Here is a 20,444-nt window from a genome sequence, read left to right on the forward strand (position 1 = left end):
ACTTTGGCATACAGCAGGAACCTGGGGAAAGAAACCTGCACAGAGCTGAAGCTCTGAGCATCCCCTTTATTTGGTGATAAATCACTGCAGTAAAGACTATAACTTTCTTCTTTTGCTTGATCCTTTACTGTCTGCCTCCCCTGTAAATCTGTAAATTTCCCACTACCTAGAGACTGTGTATTTTGTTCGCAACTGTATTCCCAGTGTGTCCTAGCACATTGCCTGACTTTCAATGTTCAAAAGTATTGAATTAATGTTGAACATATTTATCCAATATTGAAATAGGGAAGATTGTTTAAATCACACATTTAAAGGTAGCTTGTATAAAAGATCAGAGAGGCAGATTGCCTTAAATAAAATTCCAAATTTTGTAATTCAGAAGGGATCACAAATTTGTTTCAAATTAATCTTCAAGGTTTGAAAAGGCTTATATATAAAGGGGGAGATCACTCTCTCCGATATCACATCATTTCTATAAATCACTTGCAATTCAAATATTGAAAATGTGACCAAGACATTAACAGATAATTTGTCATAAAGGACTACAAATGTCTAAAAAACATTAAAATCATTTTAATGCACTAGCAAGAAGTATGAAGCAGTGACACATTGATGAGTCAGAAAATGCAAATATAGTAAGAAATAGGAATGAAAAATTGATTTCCTTCAACATTTATCAAATTGACAAAACTTTGTTACAAAATTGATTTCCTTCAACATTTATCAAATTGACAAAATTTTGTTACAGTTAATGCTCAGTTTCAGTCAAGATGTGTCAAAACACCAAGTTTTATACACTCTGGTAAGGACATGAATTAGCACAGTCTTTCCAGGATGTGTACATACGGAAAACCGTATGTACAACCTAAAAAAGAAAATGTACAGCTTTCCCCAGAAAGTGCATTCAGGAATACTTTTTCACAAAGGATTTTCAGCCAGCACTTTTATTTATTTATTTATTCATTCATTCATTCATTCATTTTATAGCCTGGTGAGCACTTTTAAAATTGATAACAGATAATTGGGAAACATCTCAAAGCTCAAGAATAAGCATTAGTCAAATAAATTATGTAGAAATTTTCCAATTAAACTTTCAGAGCTATGATACTGCTGAATATTTAGTGCCTGGGGAAAGGCCAAGTATACTATTAATTGGGAAGCAGCGTGGTACCAGGTGTATAAATGTTACTTTCCACAATATTAGCAGCAATAAATCTGAAGTTTGGAATTACAAATATGCTTTTTCTTTTTATTCATGCCTAGTTATTCAATTTTTTTCAATGTAGTTTGTTATAATAATGGGGAGCCTATAAATGCTATTAAGATCAAATAGTTTAGAAAGTATAATAAAATTTATTTTATCATCTTGGCATTGAAACATGAAATTCAGTTAAAATGATCCAAGTTTACAGATAAACCAACAGGTTAAGGCACTGGGCCAAGGTCACACAGCTGCAGCTTAGCCCCTGAGCTCGTAAGCACTATGTTCTATTGCTCGTCTGATGGGAATCTAAGGAAGACCGCATTAGAAGTTAAATATGTGGGATCCCTGGGTGGCGCAGCTGTTTGGCGCCTGCCTTTGGCCCAGGGCGCGATCCTGGAGATCCGGGATCGAATCCCACGTCGGGCTCCCGGTGCATGGAGCCTGCTTCTCCCTCTGTCTGTGTCTCTGCCTCTCTCTCTCTCTCACTGTGTGCCTATCATAAATAAATTAAAAAAAAAAAAGTTAAAAAAAAATGTTTAAAAAAAAAAAAAAAGAAGTTAAATATGTGATGCTTATTGCTGTGTCTCCACAAAGCAGAAGTTTGACTAAGCATAGCAAATAATTGTGACAGTAGCAAGTATTAGCAGGAGAGCATTCCAATGTCTGTTGGTGGGTGGTTACTATAATGATTGTGGCTTTCCTAGCTAGTCTTCATATTTAGATGGATTTTTTTTGAATCTTCTGAAAATCAACCACATTTCCAAATATTTAGATAGTCACTATTTAAAAGTTAAATATTTAAAAGATTATTTTATTTATGTGTTTGGTAAGATTTTATTTATTTATTTATTTCAAGAGAATGTGTGCATGAGGTGGGAAGGGGCAGAGGGAGAGAATCGTAAGCAGACTCCGAGAAGAGTGCAGAGCCTGTCATAGGGCTCGACCTCAGGACACTGAGATCATGACCTGAACCGAAATCAAGAGCCGGATACTTAACTGACTGAGCCACCCAGGCACCTCTAAAGGATTGTTTTAAATTCTAGCCAACGTTCTTAATAACAAACTATCGCAGCCTTTATTTCTGACGATGGTCAATGGGATAATGCTGATATAGTTTATATGCTTTGTATTTCATTAATTTTATATTTCATTGATTCTTTGTAGAATTGAATATCTTATCTCATTTCTAATATGTCTCTACTGACAATGCCTGCTTCCAGGGACCAAGGTTGCAGATAGATCGTGCTACAGCAGGAATGAAGGTGGATCAAAGTATGGATACTGTCGCAAAGTGGAGGACAGACCTATCCCTTGCAAAGCAAGGTAAGTGGCTTGTTGTTTGAATCTTCTTGCCCCATAGAGTAGAGAAATCACACACTTTCCAGACACATGTTCTGGTTTATTCCAATTAAAGCAAAAGTTAATTTGGACATCATTCATTTGATAAGCATTCACTGAGTGACTATTATGTTCTATGTTTTAGGTTAGGCACTAAGTTAAAAGACAAATAAGAAATGAACTATTTTTTCCAGTCCCTCATGGTGGAAGCTTCAGATGACATCAAGTACAGTCATTGTTAAATAGAGGCAATGTTTGGATGGAACATGCAGCAGTGAATGGACCTGGCTGGAAATCTATATGTGGACTTTTCAGTACAACTTAGCAGCTTTTCCATCTAAGTGTTTCATTATAATTCTAGGAGTAGAAATATTTATCTACTCAGAAGAATATCCAAAACAATGCTTTTATAGTTTTATTTAAGCTTTCCATGGCTTTACAGAAAGAAAAAATACAGTAAGATGAAAGACTGACAATTCACCTGAAGAATTTGTTTTACTTTTTGTATTGATATTCTGGAAAAAAAATTCTAGAATATCATAAGCAAAAGAGTTGAGATTTTTGTGTAAGGTTTTTTTTTATTCTACAATTTCAAGTTGACTTTTAAAATTCAAATTATAATAGATTAAACTTAGTACCTGCTCCAAATTTTACACATACTAGGTGATGTATAATAGACTGAACAAGATTAACATTCTCAAAGTTTTTCTATTAAACAGTAATTTTTCCAGATGATAAATATTACCAAACTATATTTTTGGACATAGTGTCACCCTTTGGGTTGCCTGAGCCTAAAGGATAATAAAATTCCATTGTCTCTCCTTTATAAGAAATCAGGGCAGATTCAAGAATTTGAACATAAGATTCTACTTACTTCCAATTGGCCAGAATACAGGCAATTGGCCAAAATTAGCTGTCTAGGAATCTGGGAAATGCGGGTTTTGTTTTTAAGGAAAATGTGCCTTGCTCATATTCAGTGGTTCTATTACTGAAGAATAAAAAAGAAATTTGACATAAAGGAGAACTAGAAGTCTCAGCTATAGGGAGAAATACGATTAGTTAAATATTGGTAGGGAGCTGATTTAGAACTACATAGAATTGCCATTTGGATCCTGGTATTTCAATTGCAATAAATTTGGCTTTTCCTCAGTGATGCCATGTGTGGGAAGTTGTTCTGTCAAGGTGGGTCAGATAATTTGCCCTGGAGAGGACATATAGTAACTTTCCTGACATGTAAAACATTTAATCCTGAAGACAGCAGTCAAGAAATAGGCATGGTAGCCAATGGAACAAAGTGTGGAAACAAGAAGGTAGGTTGAAAATGTAGCTTTTAATCAAAATGTTTTTTATCTTTTGTTTTGTTTTGTTTTGTTTTGCTTCCCAAGGACTCCTTATGCTTCATGGGGCACTGTTTTCAAAGGAATACTTATACCATTCATTTATGCATGAATGTATTCATTCCTTCAATACTATTTAATAAATAACTATTGTGTGCTCAGTACTAGATTATTAAATCTTGGTAAATTTTATTGACCCTAAATCAGTAGGTTCTAGATAAATGATGGCCACCCTGATAATAATTAAGATAATAATAACAATACTATTTATTTTTAAATAAATGATAGGTATTATAATATTGCAGATGATGTGATAGTAACATATTTTCCATAATATTTTTGTTTGGAATGGGTGCCTCGTATCATGTCCAATGCTCAGCTCAGCAATACAGTAGCAGTCTCAGGAGTGGACTAAAGAGGTGGATTAAGGGACCCATGAGAGATAGATGAAGTATGGAAGTATTCTTTAGAGGAGTTACCAAAATTTTTTATAAAAATTATCTAGATTCATCTTTTTACTTTCAAAATAATGCTGTGATTTCCATAATAAAAAGTTAAGTCTGATAACAATAGTAATGGGTAAAAATAGAAGACTAAATTCCACAGAGTCAGCAATTTACAGAGCTGAAGTCATTGGGTATTGATGTCAAGTTGGTGTTTTTCACATCACTTTCAGGTTTGCATTAATGCCGAATGTATGGATATCGAAAGAGCATACAAATCAACCAATTGCTCCTCCAAGTGCAAAGGGCATGCTGTAAGTTTTGGAAATGTTTTCCCAAGCTTGCTGAGTCTTTTGTAATTTTAGGTCAATCTTGATGATGCTAAAGTAATGTTCCAGCATTAAATGATTAAAATTATTAAGTTTGCCTTAACAGCTCCATAGTTTGGTTCAATGAAAAAAAATTTCTTTGAAGAACTTGGTATTGAAATTCCTGTGATAAATTCATATTTTATATAGATAGCTATAGATAGATAGATATAGACAGAGCAAAGGTTAGTCCTTTTTCTGAATGGATGAATAGGGCCTTTGAATTGGTGTCAGCTTAATATGGAAACTAACAGGATTATTGCTTCCCTAGGTGTGTGACCACGAGCTCCAGTGTCAGTGTAAAGAAGGATGGGCCCCTCCTGATTGTGATGACTCCTCAGTGGTCTTCCGTAGGTAACATTACATGCTTATCCTGAAAAAAAAAATTGCTCTTCTAAGCCTTAATTTCATATTACATATGATTTCATTGACTTTTTTTCTCCTCTTAGAATTCTTGTTAATTCCATAAATACTAAATCTATAATATTAATCTTTAGGGTCTCTAACAACTTTTTAATCATATTTTCCACATCCTTATGCTTTTACTATACATACAAAAATATTTCCTCAAGTTTTACATTTGTAATCTTAATTTGAATTTCCCAAATTTTCTTGCTTTATGATTGTTCTATTTTCACATCAACTTTAATTGATATGTCGATATAATATCCTCATAGAGCTCTCTAAGAATATGGCTTAGATTATTTTTGTTCATTCAGTTTTGTTCTTTGAGTCATCTTTTTTGAGTTTGATTGATTCATTTTTCATCCCATATCTTATTGTGCTATTTTTCTTCAGGATATGAGACCTTCAGTTGAAGGTGGGATTAAGTTGACTTGAATTACTTTTCATGGGTTTTCTCTGCATGTTTCTGTGCTTGTACCTACTTATACTTCTTCAGCTGGAAGATCTGCCTGTGAGTTCTATCAGTAGATAGAGAGACCTCCCTCCAGGCCATTAGGGTGGAAAGCAGCCAGGGTGGGGATTTTCACCTCCAGTCACCATGGTGGAGTACTTTACACAGGGGAGAGCTTCTCATTGCATTTACCTCCTGAGAGAATTGCTTTCTCTCAGCACTCTTTCTTTGATCCTCCCTTCTCTGTCTCATCGACTGTGGATATCTACCATTTGTCTCTGTTCTACTCCTCTGGCTCTTACATCCTCCATCACTTCTAAAGAGCAGTTCTTGGGTCTCTGTTCTCACTATTGTACTGTATACACAAAGGATAGGGATGCAGATGGGGATGAGGATGGAGCTGAACAAACTATCTGTCTCAAGTTCACATTCTCTGTTGGCTTCCCAAGAAAGAAGAGCATCTACTTCAGATGTTTGGGCTATTTATTTAAGATTTATTTTTATTTATTATTTTTTAGAGGAGTGGAAGGACAGAGGGAGAGAGAGAGAATTTCAAGCAGACTCCATGCTGAAAATGGAGCCTGAGATGGGGCTCAATTGTGCAACCCAGAAATCATGACCTGAGCCAAAATCAAGAGTCTAATGCTTAACCATCTGGTCACACAGGCACCACTGGGCTATTTTTTAAAAATTTGTTGGTTCTTTGCTAGACTTCCCAAGAAAGAATAGCATTTACTTCTGATGCTTGGACTATGCTCTGTTTCTGTCTGCCTAAATTGCTTTACTTTCTTTCTGGAATTTCTAAAAATTCTTTACTATTTTTCTAGTGCTCTGTGATTTTATTACATATATATTTAAATACTAAATATATTATTGCATGTATATATATATATATATATATACATACACATATACACACATACACATATGCTCTTTAGGGTGTGTCATCTGGTATTTGGATATGTTAGGGGAATAGATGCATAAACATCAATCAACTACATTAATTAGAAAATTCATTAATGGTCTCAACACTCATTAAAAATCCTTTTAAACTATGACTTCCCTCTTCTTGAATTCTATAATATTTCATCTCTTGATTTGCTAAATCACTTCCATTAGTCATTTATTTTCTTTTTGCATTTATAAGAATTCTGCACTGCATTTATAAGGATTAATTTCCATTGCTAAACAGAAAAACATGAATAGTAGGTTGGATTGGATTACATTTTTTGACTTAAAGTTTTAATTTAATGACTCTTTCAAGAAGTAGATACTGATACTTAATGTTCAAAAACTGAGGCTAGGGTAGCCTGGGTGGCTCAGCGGTTTAGCGCTGCCCTCAGCCTAAGGCGAGATCCTGGACACCGGGGATTGAGTCCTACGTCGTGCTCCCTGCATGGAGCCTGTTTCTCCCTCTGCCTCTCTCTCTCTCTCCCTCTCTCTCTCTCTCTCTCATAAATAAATAAAATATTTAAAAAATTGAGGCTACCCTGATTTTGCTTGTTATTGTGAAATAACCCTTTAAAAATCATTAGTTTATTTTCCCTTAAATGTTTTCAGAATTGCTCCTTAATGAAAACTAATCACATCATGCCATGCCTGGGTGTTGTTTTCTTTTTATTATTTTGATTGTTGGCCAGTGAGGTCTTTCAAATTGAGAGTTTGGTAATTTCCTTAGTACAAGGAATGTTTCCATTATTACAGATTTTTAAATTGATTTTTAAATATCTTGACTGTGTAGCCTTCTTGTTATCTTTTTTTTGTCATTGTCTATCTCCTATTATTTTGGGGAAAGTCTTTCAAAAATGTTTTCTATTTCATAGAGTGAATTTTTGGCAATGTTAACACTTCTATTTGTTAGTTATAATGATAGTCTAAAATGGTCAGTGGCATTTTTGTGTTTCTTTAAACCTTTTTCATGCCACTCTATTGTCTTCTCTTATTTCATATCTTCTTGAACAATCTGTTTTCATTTTACTGAGAGTACCAAACAGATGCCACCCTAAATTTACTTTGATTCTTTATATTTTTTTTCTGAAAGCATATATTTTATTTCTGCATATTATTTTAAACCCAATCTTTTTATATTTTATGCTGTCCTTTAACTTTGTTCTTCTTTAAGAACAAATTGATTATTAGCTTTTTGTACTTTCACATATATTTTATAATCAGATTCTCAATTTACACACAATTCCTGTTGGGATTTTCATTTAACATAAACCACAATTAGATTTACTTGAGGAGAATAAGCATATATTAAAAATATTGAATTCCTGGGGCACCTGAGTGGCTTAGTCAGTTAAGAGTCTGACTATTTCTGCTCAGGTCATGATCTCAGGGTCATGAGATCGAGTCCTGTGATGGGCTCTGCACTCAGCAGAGTCTCAGATTCCCTCTTTCTCTCTCTCCCTGTCCTTCCCTCTGCTCTCTTTCTCTCTCTCAAATAAATAAATACATCTTTAAAAATATTGATTTCCTAATCTATTGATATGAAATATCTGTCCATATATTTAGTCTTTCTTAATTCTGGCAAATAACATTTAATGGTTTTCACCATAGAAATTTTTCATATATTTTGTTAGATTTACTTATAGGAATTTAGCTTTCATTGTATATTTTAAGTGGTATCTTCTGAAAAAATATTTTTTCAACCATTACTAGAATATAGAAATTCAATTCATTTTTGTATATTTATTTTTATGTCAAGTACTTATGCCAACCTCTCAATAATTCTGATAACTTATAAATCCTTTAAATTTCCTACATATTCAGTCATATTACTTCAGAAAATGGTAGTTTTATTTCTTTCTCTCTAATTTTTGCAATTTTAATTTCTTGTACTTGTTTTTCTTCACTGAGTACTACCCCCTGTACAATGCAGAATAGAAATAGTGGTAGTAAGCTTCTTTGTTTCTTTCTCAGTCTCAAAATAAAGACTCTGTGTTTTGCCCTGTTATCTGGAGGTATTCTGTACATATTTATGTCTCCTTTATCAGGTTAAAGAAGTTCACGTCTAATCTGAGGAATTAAATCAAATACGTTTTATTTATTAGTTAAGATTTTTTTACCCCTTTATTAGTGTTGCAAAATAAATTAGTTGATATCTGAACATTTACTTAACTTTGCAATCTCTGAATAAACACAGTGTAGATGCAGTATCTCTTACATATATTGATGGATGATGTTTGCTGTTATTTTACGTCCTGAGTAATATTGGCCTGCAATTTCTTGCTCAATTTGAATATTAGGGTTATGTCAATCATAGAAAATGAATTGGAAAGTGTTTATTTATTTATATTTTCTGGAAGAGTTTGTATAAAAATTGAAGATTCAATATCTTCAGTAATTATAAGACCCTTCAGATTTTTTATTTCTTCTAATATAAGTTTTAGTATGTTGTGGTTTCCTAGAAATTTTTCTGTTTCATCTAAATTTATTTATTTATTTATTTATTTATTTATTTATTTTGGTTTAAAGCTGTTAATATTTTTATAATTTAATTTTTTAACTTTAAATTTAATTTTTTAACTTTAATTTATAAAGTTGTTAATGTTTTTATCAATGGGATCTGTGGAATTGGTTTTTTCTTTTATTTTATCATCCAAATGGAATTTTTAAATTGGCATTTTTTTAATAATTTGCTTGTTTTTCTTTTTTTACGCTTGTTTGCTATCTTAATTTATAATTTATACTATTCATTTCCTTTCCTTATGTTTATTTTATCTTAAAAAATTCTTGAAATGGTAATTTGACTCATTAATGTTCAGCTCTCTTTTAAAACACATTTTTTAAGATTATAAATCTATACATTTTCCTCTAAGAACTCTTCAGTTGTAGCCCATTTGGTAAAAATATCTTCATTATCATTTGATTCAAATTATATTCTATTTTCCATTTGCTTCCTTCTTTGGCCCTGAAATGTTTAGTTTTATATTTCTTAACATATAAGCATATGTGAGCTTTCCAGTTATTATTAAATTAATACTTAACATAATTACATAAGGGTCAGAAAATCTGTGTTAAGAATATGTTGAAATGTATTGCAACTTGCTTTATGGCTCAGAATATTCCCATATTTGTAAATATTCTGTTTGTGCACACAAAAATACGTATTCTATGTTGTTATAAGCAGTATTTTCTGTTTTTTATACCAAGAGTTTTCACTGTGTGTACATCTATTAATCCCTACTGATATCTTGTTGATCTGTGCTGTCAACTACTGAGCCAGGAATATTAAAAATCTTTCACTATAATTGTGAATTTGACTGTTACTTCTGGCTCTACCAGTGCTTTATATATCTTAGGAGCATGCTATTATTACATAAAAGTTTAGAATTGTTATGTCTTCATCGTGACTTCACACTTTAATCATTAAGCAATGCTTGTGTGTAGCTCTAGTCTTCTTGCTTTTATAAGGTCTGTAGTTCCTGGAGATGAATATAGCTATGCTGAATTTCTTTTGGTCTCCTTTTCATTGGTATAACACTTTCCCATACTTTTACTTTTATTCTTTATAAAAAAAGACTCATGTTTTATTTTATTTTTTAAGCCTCATGTTTTATATATGTTACTTATTTTTAAAAAGCATGGAAACATATATTCTTTTTTTCTGAAATATATATATATATATATATATTCTTAAATGTGTGGTCTTACAATCTTTTTTAAAGCCAGGGTATTTAGTCTATTTAAATTAAAGGCAACTACAGATATACTTGGGTATAGTCTACAATCATATTACATGATTTTTATTTATTTTGCCTATTCTGTGTTCCATTTTCTCTCCTACCTTGCTTTTGTATGGACTTACTGAGGATTTTAATCTTTCCATTTTTCTTTTTATTAATTGGAAATTGCACATTTATTTTATATTATTTTAGTGGTCATCGTAAAAATGTTTATTTTATTTGTTTTCTTTTTTTGTTGTTTCATTTTGTTTTTTAGTAGACTTTGCTTTTTAGAGCAGTTTTCTGTTCACAGCAAAATCGAGTAAAGTACAGACAATCCACATATGCCTCTGCCCCTCCCCGCCTCAACACACAGAGCCTCCTTCACTATCAGCATCTCCCACCAGAGTGGTCCATTGTCACAAATGATAAACCTACACTAACACATGATAATTACTCAAAGACCATAATTCACAATAGGGTTCATACTTGGTGTATTTATTTTTCATTCCTGCATTTCTGAACTTCCATCCAGGATCATTCTCCTTTCTGTCTTTCTGGGTTCCTGCCCTCTCACTCATCTTTTCAAATTAATTTTCCCCTATTTTGTTTTTAGTACTACCATGTCTTTGATGAAGTGTTGTTTTGCTTTGTTTGTTTTTGTTTTTTGGGGTGGGGGGTTGCAAAAATGCCTTAGTTGTTTTAGTGAAGGAGTTGGTCTGAATTTCCTAGACCACCATTACTAGAAACAGAAGAGCATACTTTATCTTCAATTATTTCCATGTTCAACAGCATACCTCCTTCCTATCATAATACTCCCCATTTGTCTTATACTCCATCTTTCTCTATAGACTTTGTCCTTTCAAAGTAGGGGTATTTGTCTCCCTCTGCCTATGTCTCTGCCTCTCTCTCTCTGTGTTTCTCATGAAGTTAAAAAAAAAAAATGCATTAAAAAATTTTCAAAAAAAGGGCAGCCCGGGTGACTCAGCGGTTTAGCACTGCCTTCAGCCCAGGGCATGATCCTGGAGACCTGGAATCGAGTCCCGCGTCGGGCTCCCTGCATGGAACCTGCTTCTCCCTCTGCCTATCTCTCTGCCTCTCTCTCTCTCTCTCTCTCTGTGTGTCTCTCATGAATTAGAAAAAAAATGCATTAAAAAATTGCAAAGTAGGGGTATTTGTAAAGTCTGGTCAATTTCCTCTTTATTTCCTCTGATACCATGTCAGTTTCTGAAAATAGTTAGAAATCCGACGTTAGTGCCAGTACTGTTTTTTTCATTCTGAGTCTATCCGTGCTATATTCAATTGAAATACCTCAGAATTTTATTTCATTTGGCTTTTTGGATAGGAATTGTTATGGAGGGTGGAAAGTTTAGATATTTGTTATTATCTTAGAATTATACTTCTGACATATCTGTCTCCATGTGCATGTATGTATATGTGTTCACACTAAGGAACTTTTCTTGCATTTATACCAAAATTAATCTTCTTATTGTCTTGCTGATGTCTCATAAGAAAGCAATAGTTGTTCTCAATTCTCTTCAAACATGTACCTCTTGGTTTCTGAAGTTTCAGATTATTATAAGAGAAATTAATATTGGTGATAGCAAAAAGTTAAAGTTACAGTCATTACTTAGATTAGCAGTTAAAAGAGAAAACACCATGTACACTCAGGAAATTTGTTCAAAGTGGTCCTCAGTTCACAGGGTCACATAATTTCTTCTCTGCCCTTAATAATTCCAAGATGGAGCAAACATCAGGAAACAGTCCCCAGTGCCTCTATCAAGTCTCTTCTTCATGTCTCCACTCTTCATTTGCTACTGACAGGAATATGATCTCAAGGCTTTAGTTTCTTTTTCTTTGATTCCAATGCCAAATCCTAAAAATGTTTCACTTCTTTTTTTCCATCCTCCTTACTTCCTGTTCTCTCTAATCTCTGAACTCAACAGTTTCTAGTTGTTATACTCATCATCCCTTCTAAGTATTCTCAGTAGCATGATGCTTTACCTACTTCATATACAATGTTTTATATGCATTTCCCCTTTACTTCCTCTATCTACATAGTGTTTCTCATGATCAAAATGCATTTTCAGGGCCCTTGGGTGGCTCAGTGGTTGAACATCTATCTTCGGCCCAGGGTCCTGGGATCAAGTCCCACATCAGGCTCCCCACAGGGAGCCTGCTTCTCCCTCTGCCAATGTTTCTGCCTCTCTCTCTGTGTCTCTCATGAATATATAAATAAATTTTTTTTATTTATTTATGATAGTCACAGAGAGAGAGAGAGAGAGAGGCAGAGACATAAGCAGAGGGAGAAGCAGGCTCCATGCACCGGGAGCCCGACATGGGATTCGATCCTGGGTCTCCAAGATTGCGCCCTGGGCCAAAGGCAGGCGCCAAACCGCTGCGCCACCCAGGGATCCCTAAATAAAAAAATCTTTAAAAAATTTTAAACAAAATGTATTTTCATTTTACTGACCATGAGAGATTTTCCAGGGAGTGTGTGTTCTCTGGAGGAAAGCATAAATGCAATTTGTGATAGATACAGAAATAAGGACCAGAGTGGTGGATATTTATGAATTTCTCATAGCCTCATTTTGTTTGGGTTCTCTATGTTGCAGACTTCTCCATTGTGGTTGGGGTGCTATTCCCTGTGGCTGTCATATCTGTGGTGGTTGCTGTAGTAATCTGGCACCAAAGTACCAGAAGAAAGCAGAAGGAAGTCCAGAGGTAGGCTTCAATCTTGCTTTGGGGACTTTTTGGCCTCTAATTTATTTTAAATTCAAGGATATGACCCAAATTCTCAAATTTAATTGTGGTTTACCTCAAATAATCAGAAATAAGTACAGATATATTTTTCTTGGACCAGAAGCCAGGTATCGAATTTACTGGGAAATCCTTCATGACAGTATGTGTATTTTTTATGTTGGTCACTGTACTTATAATTAATAACAAGTTATAATAACTCTCATTATTAAAGATTTTACACCCATTATAAGAATACCATATGTCACATTAATTGGTCACTATCTTTGTGACAATTGCTTTGCTTTGCTTTACATTCACTATCTCTAATCTTCACAAGAATGTTGTGAGGTAGTAACTATTATTTCCATTTTATAGATGAAAAGGTATTATATATTAATCCTACAACAGTCTTGCAAAATAAGGCACTTCATACTTTTTCTAAGGAAACAAAGGCTCAGAGGTTAACAAATATGTACAAAGTCTTACAACAGAAGTTGATGGAATCTTGATTTGCACCTACATTGGTTAGTCTTTCAAACATGGTCTTGACACTACAACACCTTTCTAGCCTTTTTTAAAAGACTGACTTATTCACAATAAAGGGTTTCCTAATTATAGAATGAATAAAATAAATAATTAATTAAATAACACAATAATTTAGGTAAACGCTGATTCAAATCATTATTATTTGAAATCAGGGCTCTGTAGAGAATCTGGTCGAAAATTACTGGTGGTGATTATGAATTTCAGACGAGGCCTTACAAATGTCCTAGAGAGCAGAAGAAAGCCCAGCCAATGACCAAAGATGACACAATGGGCAAAGGAAATTGGCAAACTTCTCTAGAGTGTCCTCATCATGGTGAAGGAACTACTAAATCTATTTATATGATATGCTTTCACGTTCAGGCCACTGTCTACTACTGGCACCAGGCCTCGCAGACAGAAGAGGAACCCACAGACAGGGAAGGCTGTTCAACCCCAAGAGGTGAACCATAGTTTGTAGTGTGCTTGCCTTGGGTCCCAGTTTGTGATTCTCTCATTGTCTTGTCCTGACCACCTGTCTTTCCTACTCTGTTATGTTTTACAAATCCAGTCCACTAGTTAGTATTTAGCAAGAATTTGGGGCTCTGTAGCTATGCATTCAGAAAAATTCTTCTTTGCCTTTTATTTAAGTGCAAAAGAATCTTTCTAAAATGCTGAGGCTGCTTTGTTGAGGTTCACAAATGCTAAGAAAAATAAAGAGAATAAGGAGAGCTGACTCCAGATTCTCTGTCTCTGTCTTTCCCTCCCCTGTTCCTTCCCCTTCTCTCTATTCCTGTCTTCTGTCCCCTCCCTCCCTCTTTCTCTTTTCTTATCTCTCTTTCCTCTTCCTTCTCTCTTTTTTTCTGACTATAAGTTGATTCCTTTTTCCTTTTACAAATGTCCCAATAAAGAAAATAATATGTATATTTGCATGACAATACATATAATATGTATAACCCTTAAAGCCGTTGCCTTGTTTTGCAAGTTTAGAAATTTAACAGAGGTTGTTTAATGGTAGTGTTATTGGCAAAATGTTTTTAATGGAAATGTACCTGTCTCTGGCAGCTCTGGATACAGCAGAATGCAGCAGCTGGACCGCTGTGATTTCCCTTCCAGTCACTTGGTGTCATCTTAGTTCTGATCTCCTAGGTCTTGAAAGGACTGCTTATTTGAAAGTTGAACTTAGAAAACTGATCATTTCATTAAAAAATATATTATTATTTTTAGATGAGTCAGATGAAGCTCCATTCACCTGATCTGCCAGTAGAGGGCAATGAGCCTCCAGCTTCTTTTGTGAGTTGAAAACTAAAGATCACTTCCAATCTAATCTCGAGGAACTACTAGTAAGAGACATAACCCACAATACCCAATTATTTCCTCAGAAGAATGTTAAAATCTTTGTGAATATTAATATAAAACATAGATTTTCCGCCAAAACTTTTTGAAAATGCAAAATGTGAGAAGGTTATATTCCTACATTTAACCCCTAAATCTGAATTACTGGGTATGAAAAGCTGGTGACTTATTACAAGAAAAGTATCTATCTGCTTCATAAAGTGGCGTCTTCACCATCTGTCTATTGTCATTGGCCTTATTTCTGAATTATATATGTATGCCTAAATGAAAGCACTTGAACTTACAGATTTAGACTATTTTCATGGGTAAGATCATGAGTTCTCCTTTTCTGAAAATGATTTAAGCCATTCCATTAAGCACATGTTTTCAAGGCCCCATCTTAGAATTAATTTTTTATCTTTTCACTAGCTAATTACGAAGCCAGATTTTCCACCACCACCGATTCCTACATCTGTGTCATCTTCTTTCCTTGTAAGTATCTGGTAGTCACTAATGATTTTTTAAATGTCCTTTGGGCCCCATGTGAATAATGTCCCTATAGATTCTTTCTCAGGATACATGCTCCTTAGAGTAACCTGAGATATTTTAGCACATAGGTATATCTAAGAAAGCAAGGCCTTGGGATCCCTGGGTGGCGCAGTGGTTTGGCGCTTGCCTTTGGCCCAGGGCGCGATCCTGGAGACCCGGGATGGAATCCCACATCAGGCCCGGTGCATGGAGCCTGCTTCTCCCTCTGCCTGTGTCTCTGCCTCTCTCTCTCTCTCTCTCTGTGACTATCATAAATAAATAAAAATTTAAAAAAATTAAAAAAAAAAAAAAAGAAGAAAGCAAGGCCTACTATGCTGGGCATGTGTCTGGCTCAGTTGGAAGAGCATGTGACTCTTGATCTCAGGGTTGAGAGTTCAAGTTCCATTTTGGGTGTAGAGATTACTCAAATAAATAAAAAAAAAACTTTAAAAAAAAAGAAAGTCCTACTTACTATCTAAAATTAGTATGGGTATTAATTTTTATTGTTAAAAATAGTTCTACTGTTACATAATCATCATGCATTGATAAATAGTTTTGCTGTAGGAGGTAAACAGTTTCCTTCAAAGGTTAGTTTCTAGATGTTTATTCTGGAGAATATAAAATTTCGTTGTATATTTTACTTTTTAATTTAATATAGATAGAATAAGGTCTATATATTAGCTACAGTTTTCAAGGTATGAAAAATAGACCATATGTAGGCAAATCTGTAATAAAAGTTAGGCACTTAAGAAGTAAAAGTAGAATTCATTCACTCAAGTAATTACTGAGCATATTTCTTCATACTTGATACTCTGTTGTGGGTAAATAAGAAAGAACTAAAACTTAAGATCATTTTTTCAAGAATGTTTACATTTTTAGTGTGAAAACTAGTCATATATGTATAGAGCACTTAGTTCCTCACATATTTTTTCTGACAAAGCAAATGGCACTGAGAAGAATATGGTAAAGGGGAAAATGAATGAACTCAGAGTAGTTGAAGTAGGAGAAAGATTCATTGACTAAGTGGTTGGAACTTGAACTAGAATGATGGAAAGATAAAGGATGATTTAAATAAGGAAATAAATATGCTTAAGACTGGAAAAACATAGCGTTTCTAATAACTTACTATTATTTTTGTCTTTAATATATCATAATACCACAAAAATACTTCCATCTGTTTTTAAGGATAAAATAAAGTGAGAGATCCATAGCCAAACTACTGTAATCTTGTCACACTCCTACTATCAAGGAGAGAAGTTCTAACCCTATCTTCCTAGAAGATATTCATGAAGAACAGTATGTGTATGATTATAGGATCTAAGATATGTCTCCCTTCTTTGTGTGGTCAAAACCAAGTGGAAGAAGATGGGAGAGTTTTAGCTAGGAAGTGTTGATGATCCCAATATTCTTTATTTTCTCAGAAATATTCCTCAGGAATTGAGATAGAGGACATCTCCCATAGGTTAATTACCTAGTGTCTCATAACTCTTCTCTTGATCCTTCATCTTTTCCATTTTACAGCAATTAATCAGATGTATATTTGAATTCCAGTGTGGTGTTTTTCTCACATTCTTTCCCTGCCTTCACATGTTTCCACTGCTTCACTGTGAAATATCAAATGATCTATAAAATAGAAAGTGTGACTACACAGAATTGATTTTAATTTCTTAATAGTTCAAAGTTAGAGAATATCTAAGTTTTTAGAATTAAGTTGATAATTTAAGAACTTTGTCTTTTTCAGGGGTCCGATCCAAAAGTCTAAAGCAGCAACAAAGCAAGGATGGATGGGGTAATGATCAATTTGGAAAACTGGATAATCTGGATGGAAGAGAAATATACTTACTTTCTCATTATTTGCTCTTGATACTTAAGGATGTTAACATTTCTTGATTCATCTTATACTTTGAGGAGATTAAACAGAATTTTTCAAGAGAGATATACTCTTGAGAATCTTTGTATGAATTTGCAATCTCTATCTTCCATACTCTTGAGAAAGAAGAGGATTCTAAACCAGCAGCTATGAATCTGAAATCTCTAATTAGGTGACATTTCTAGACATCCTCCCTTTTCTTATTGTAATGTTGGCTAATATTTCCTCAAATATTTTGAACATCTTGATTTTCTCATTTAGTAAGAAATAATTTACCCTCTAATTAAAACAAACAAAAAATCCCCCAAGAAATCACAGGAAACTGGGGGCAATGGAAGAAAATTGTATATTTATCATTAGATGACTAGCAACATCTTGATGTTTTAACCATTAACCTGTCAAATTAGAGCCCTAGGAACAAAAATATATAAACATTCTCTCTGATTGATCAAACATCTTATTCCTACATTATATTTTGCAATCCTTATTAGCTGTACCATTTGAAGTTTGCTACAAATTAATAAAACTTTATTATTCAAAAAAAATTTCCCCAGGAATTTGTATAATTCAGTGACTGGCAAGCTTAAGATGAACTTCACTTTCTAAGTAGAGAAAGTTTTAGTTACATAAGTTAATGCATAAACCAGAGGTTGTCAACAAGTAGCTTGCAGGACATATCTGGACTACAGAATTCTTTTATTTGGCTGGAGTAATTTTGGTCATAAAGTATTTTTAAATGTTTTGAATTTATTGCCAATATTTAAAAATTGGGAGATCTTGCATAAACATCCAGATTTCCAGCTTCATAAAAGTAATCAAATGATTTGGCAGCATTGGAATAAGAATGCTCATAGCAATCATTAGCTTAGCTGACTGATGTTGGAATAAACATTGTTGGTTGCCTTCCAAATAACCTTATTCTTCCTTGTTTTTTAGAACAACAGTTTTATTCAGTTGTTCATATTTTAGAAAAGGCAATCCTTATTCCATCTCCAGGATAAATCTCTGTCATTCTAAATTAATCATAATCATCTTATTTCCCTTCCTAGTGCTTGATTTGGTAAGTGTATGGCTCCCCCAGCCACCATCTTTTTTTTTTTTTTTTTTTTTTTTTTTTTTTTTTTTTTTTTTGCCAGTGAGATAAGAGAAAAGATAAGTCGGGAAATTTTTCAAAAGATAGCTTTGTCCCTTCCTCTGGATGTTGGCATCTGGATAGTCTATCTGGCAGTTTTGCAATCATGTTGTGATTATGAGGGCAGGACTGATATACTACTGAATAAAATAGAGCAGGAAGATAAAAAGAATAAAACACGATCTATTAATGATGTCATTGAAATGGTAGGCTAATAACTGCTGGAGTTACCCTAAACTTTGCTGGGATGTCCTATAATGTGATCAATAAAATTTCTATATTGTTTAAGCCATTTGAAGTTGTTTCTTTTTTTGCTACAGAAATTATCCTAACTAATAAAGTTGCTGCTTCCATTATTAGGGCACATGCTTTCCACAGGTGCAATTAGGGCCACTTCATCATCACCACAATTTTTTGTTTGTTTGTTTGTTTGTTTTTTTTAATCTTGGCCTGCTTTACCCGTTTCCACCACGGACTTAGTCCCATACTCCTTCTTTTCCAAGGGTGGGGGGGACTTCTTTTTCCACAAGAAGTTCATTTCTCTCTGCAGTATGAGTTTCTATATAAACTCAATCCCCAACAAACCCAGAGTCCATCTGTCAAATGTCTCCTATTATAGCAGGCTTTCTTTACATGTGGGAGTTTACTTGAGAACACATTAAAAACTATGGCTTTATCTGTGGGGTGATGTTTTGGAAAACCTTGTCCTAACCCAGAAATAAATCCCTATTTCCCATGAGGCCACAATCTTACTTAAGACAAACCTATGGATCTTTGCTGTATTGTTTGATTTATTTCTTTGGTTTTTTTTTATTTTATTTTTATTTTAATTCTTGTCCTTGTCTCATTCCTCTTAATATTAATAAAATGGAAATCTTTAACGTATGAATCTTCAGTTAGCCACCACACGAACTGAGCTAGAAATAAAACATATGCTCTCAAGTAGAACTTTCTTGTAAATTCGGAAATGATGACACTAAGTCTATGATGTGGAGATCTCATAGCTCCTTATGAAGACACGTAACTGGAGGACACTGATGGGGAAATGATTCTCTTATCCTAAGACTTTGAACCCAAGCCCTACAGAGTTTCCTACTAAGTAGAACTGTAGAACAATTTAGACAATTTAAAGCAAAGACTTTGATTTCACAGTCCTATTTCCAGATGAGATATGCCACTTACCAACCTTTTTTTTTTTTAGAATTTTATTTATTTATTCATGAGAGACATAGAGAGAGGCAGAGACACAGACAGAGGGAGAAGCAGACTCACCGCGGCTTGCCCTGTGCAGGACTCAATCCCAGAACCCCAGGATCACACCTGAACCAAAGGCAGATACTCAATCACTGACTGAGGCACCAGGTGCCCCTGCCACTTACCAAGTTTAAAAGAATTCCACAGCATGACATTTAACCACCTCAGATATGCCACGAAACTTACTATTATAATTAGTTATTTTCACTTTCTCTACTTTAGAAAAATAGATTAAATTATGGTCTTTTCAAGTACTCTATGACTGATAGACCATATGGTTCCTCTAAATACTCCTTAGTACTTCAACAAGTTATTGCTTTTATGATTTTTGAAAATGCTTTTAACTTTGATGAAATGACAAACTTGTGTGAAGTATGAATGAAAAAGAACAACTTTTAGCTGTAATCAGAAATTATGGAAAGGGTGGAGCTATCTTATGTGAGTAATAATGACACCTATATGGTAAGGAATTGAGGGTGGCCCCTGAGTGACAGCCAACAGGGAACTGAGCCAGTCAGTCTGACAACACTCAAGGAACTAATTCTTTTTTTTTTTTTAATTTTTTTTTTAATTTTTATTTATTTATGATAGTCACAGAGAGAGAGAGAGAGAGAAAGAGAGAGAGGCAGAGACACAGGCAGAGAGAGAAGCAGGCTCCATGCACCAGGAGCCCGATGTGGGATTCGATCCCGGGTCTCCAGGATCGCGCCCTGGGTCAAAGGCAGGCGCCAAACCGCTGTGGCACCCAGGGATCCCCTCAAGGAACTAATTCTGTCAATAACCACTGAATGATCTTGGGAGCAGTTCCCAGCCCAGTTGGGCCTCATCGCTACCTCATGAGAGAGACT

The 20,444-nt window shown here is 34.3% G+C and overlaps 1 protein-coding gene across 2 annotated transcripts in view; it reads left to right on the forward strand.

Moving 5' to 3' along the window:
* Window positions 1–18,285, forward strand: part of ADAM28 (ADAM metallopeptidase domain 28) — a 62,721-nt gene extending 44,436 nt beyond the window's left edge. Inside the window, exons 15-23 of one of the 2 annotated variants that reach the window (XR_005989457.1) lie at window positions 2,425–2,527; window positions 3,693–3,852; window positions 4,556–4,636; window positions 4,962–5,044; window positions 12,829–12,937; window positions 13,862–13,940; window positions 14,705–14,770; window positions 15,242–15,304; window positions 17,082–18,285. Coding sequence is in view for 1 of the 2 variants with exons in the window: in XM_041767054.1 (XP_041622988.1) it covers window positions 2,425–2,527; window positions 3,693–3,852; window positions 4,556–4,636; window positions 4,962–5,040; window positions 12,829–12,937; window positions 13,862–13,940; window positions 14,705–14,770; window positions 15,242–15,304; window positions 17,082–17,102 (761 nt within the window). In the remaining variant the exon portion in view is untranslated. The remainder of the gene's footprint in view (window positions 1–2,424; window positions 2,528–3,692; window positions 3,853–4,555; window positions 4,637–4,961; window positions 5,045–12,828; window positions 12,938–13,861; window positions 13,941–14,704; window positions 14,771–15,241; window positions 15,305–17,081) is intronic. The other variant, XM_041767054.1, reaches the window with a different exon arrangement.
* The last annotated feature ends 2,159 nt before the right edge of the window (window positions 18,286–20,444 follow it).

Source organism: Vulpes lagopus, chromosome 8 (genome assembly GCF_018345385.1).
Source record: "Vulpes lagopus strain Blue_001 chromosome 8, ASM1834538v1, whole genome shotgun sequence".
NCBI classification, from domain to species: Eukaryota; Metazoa; Chordata; class Mammalia; order Carnivora; family Canidae; genus Vulpes; species Vulpes lagopus.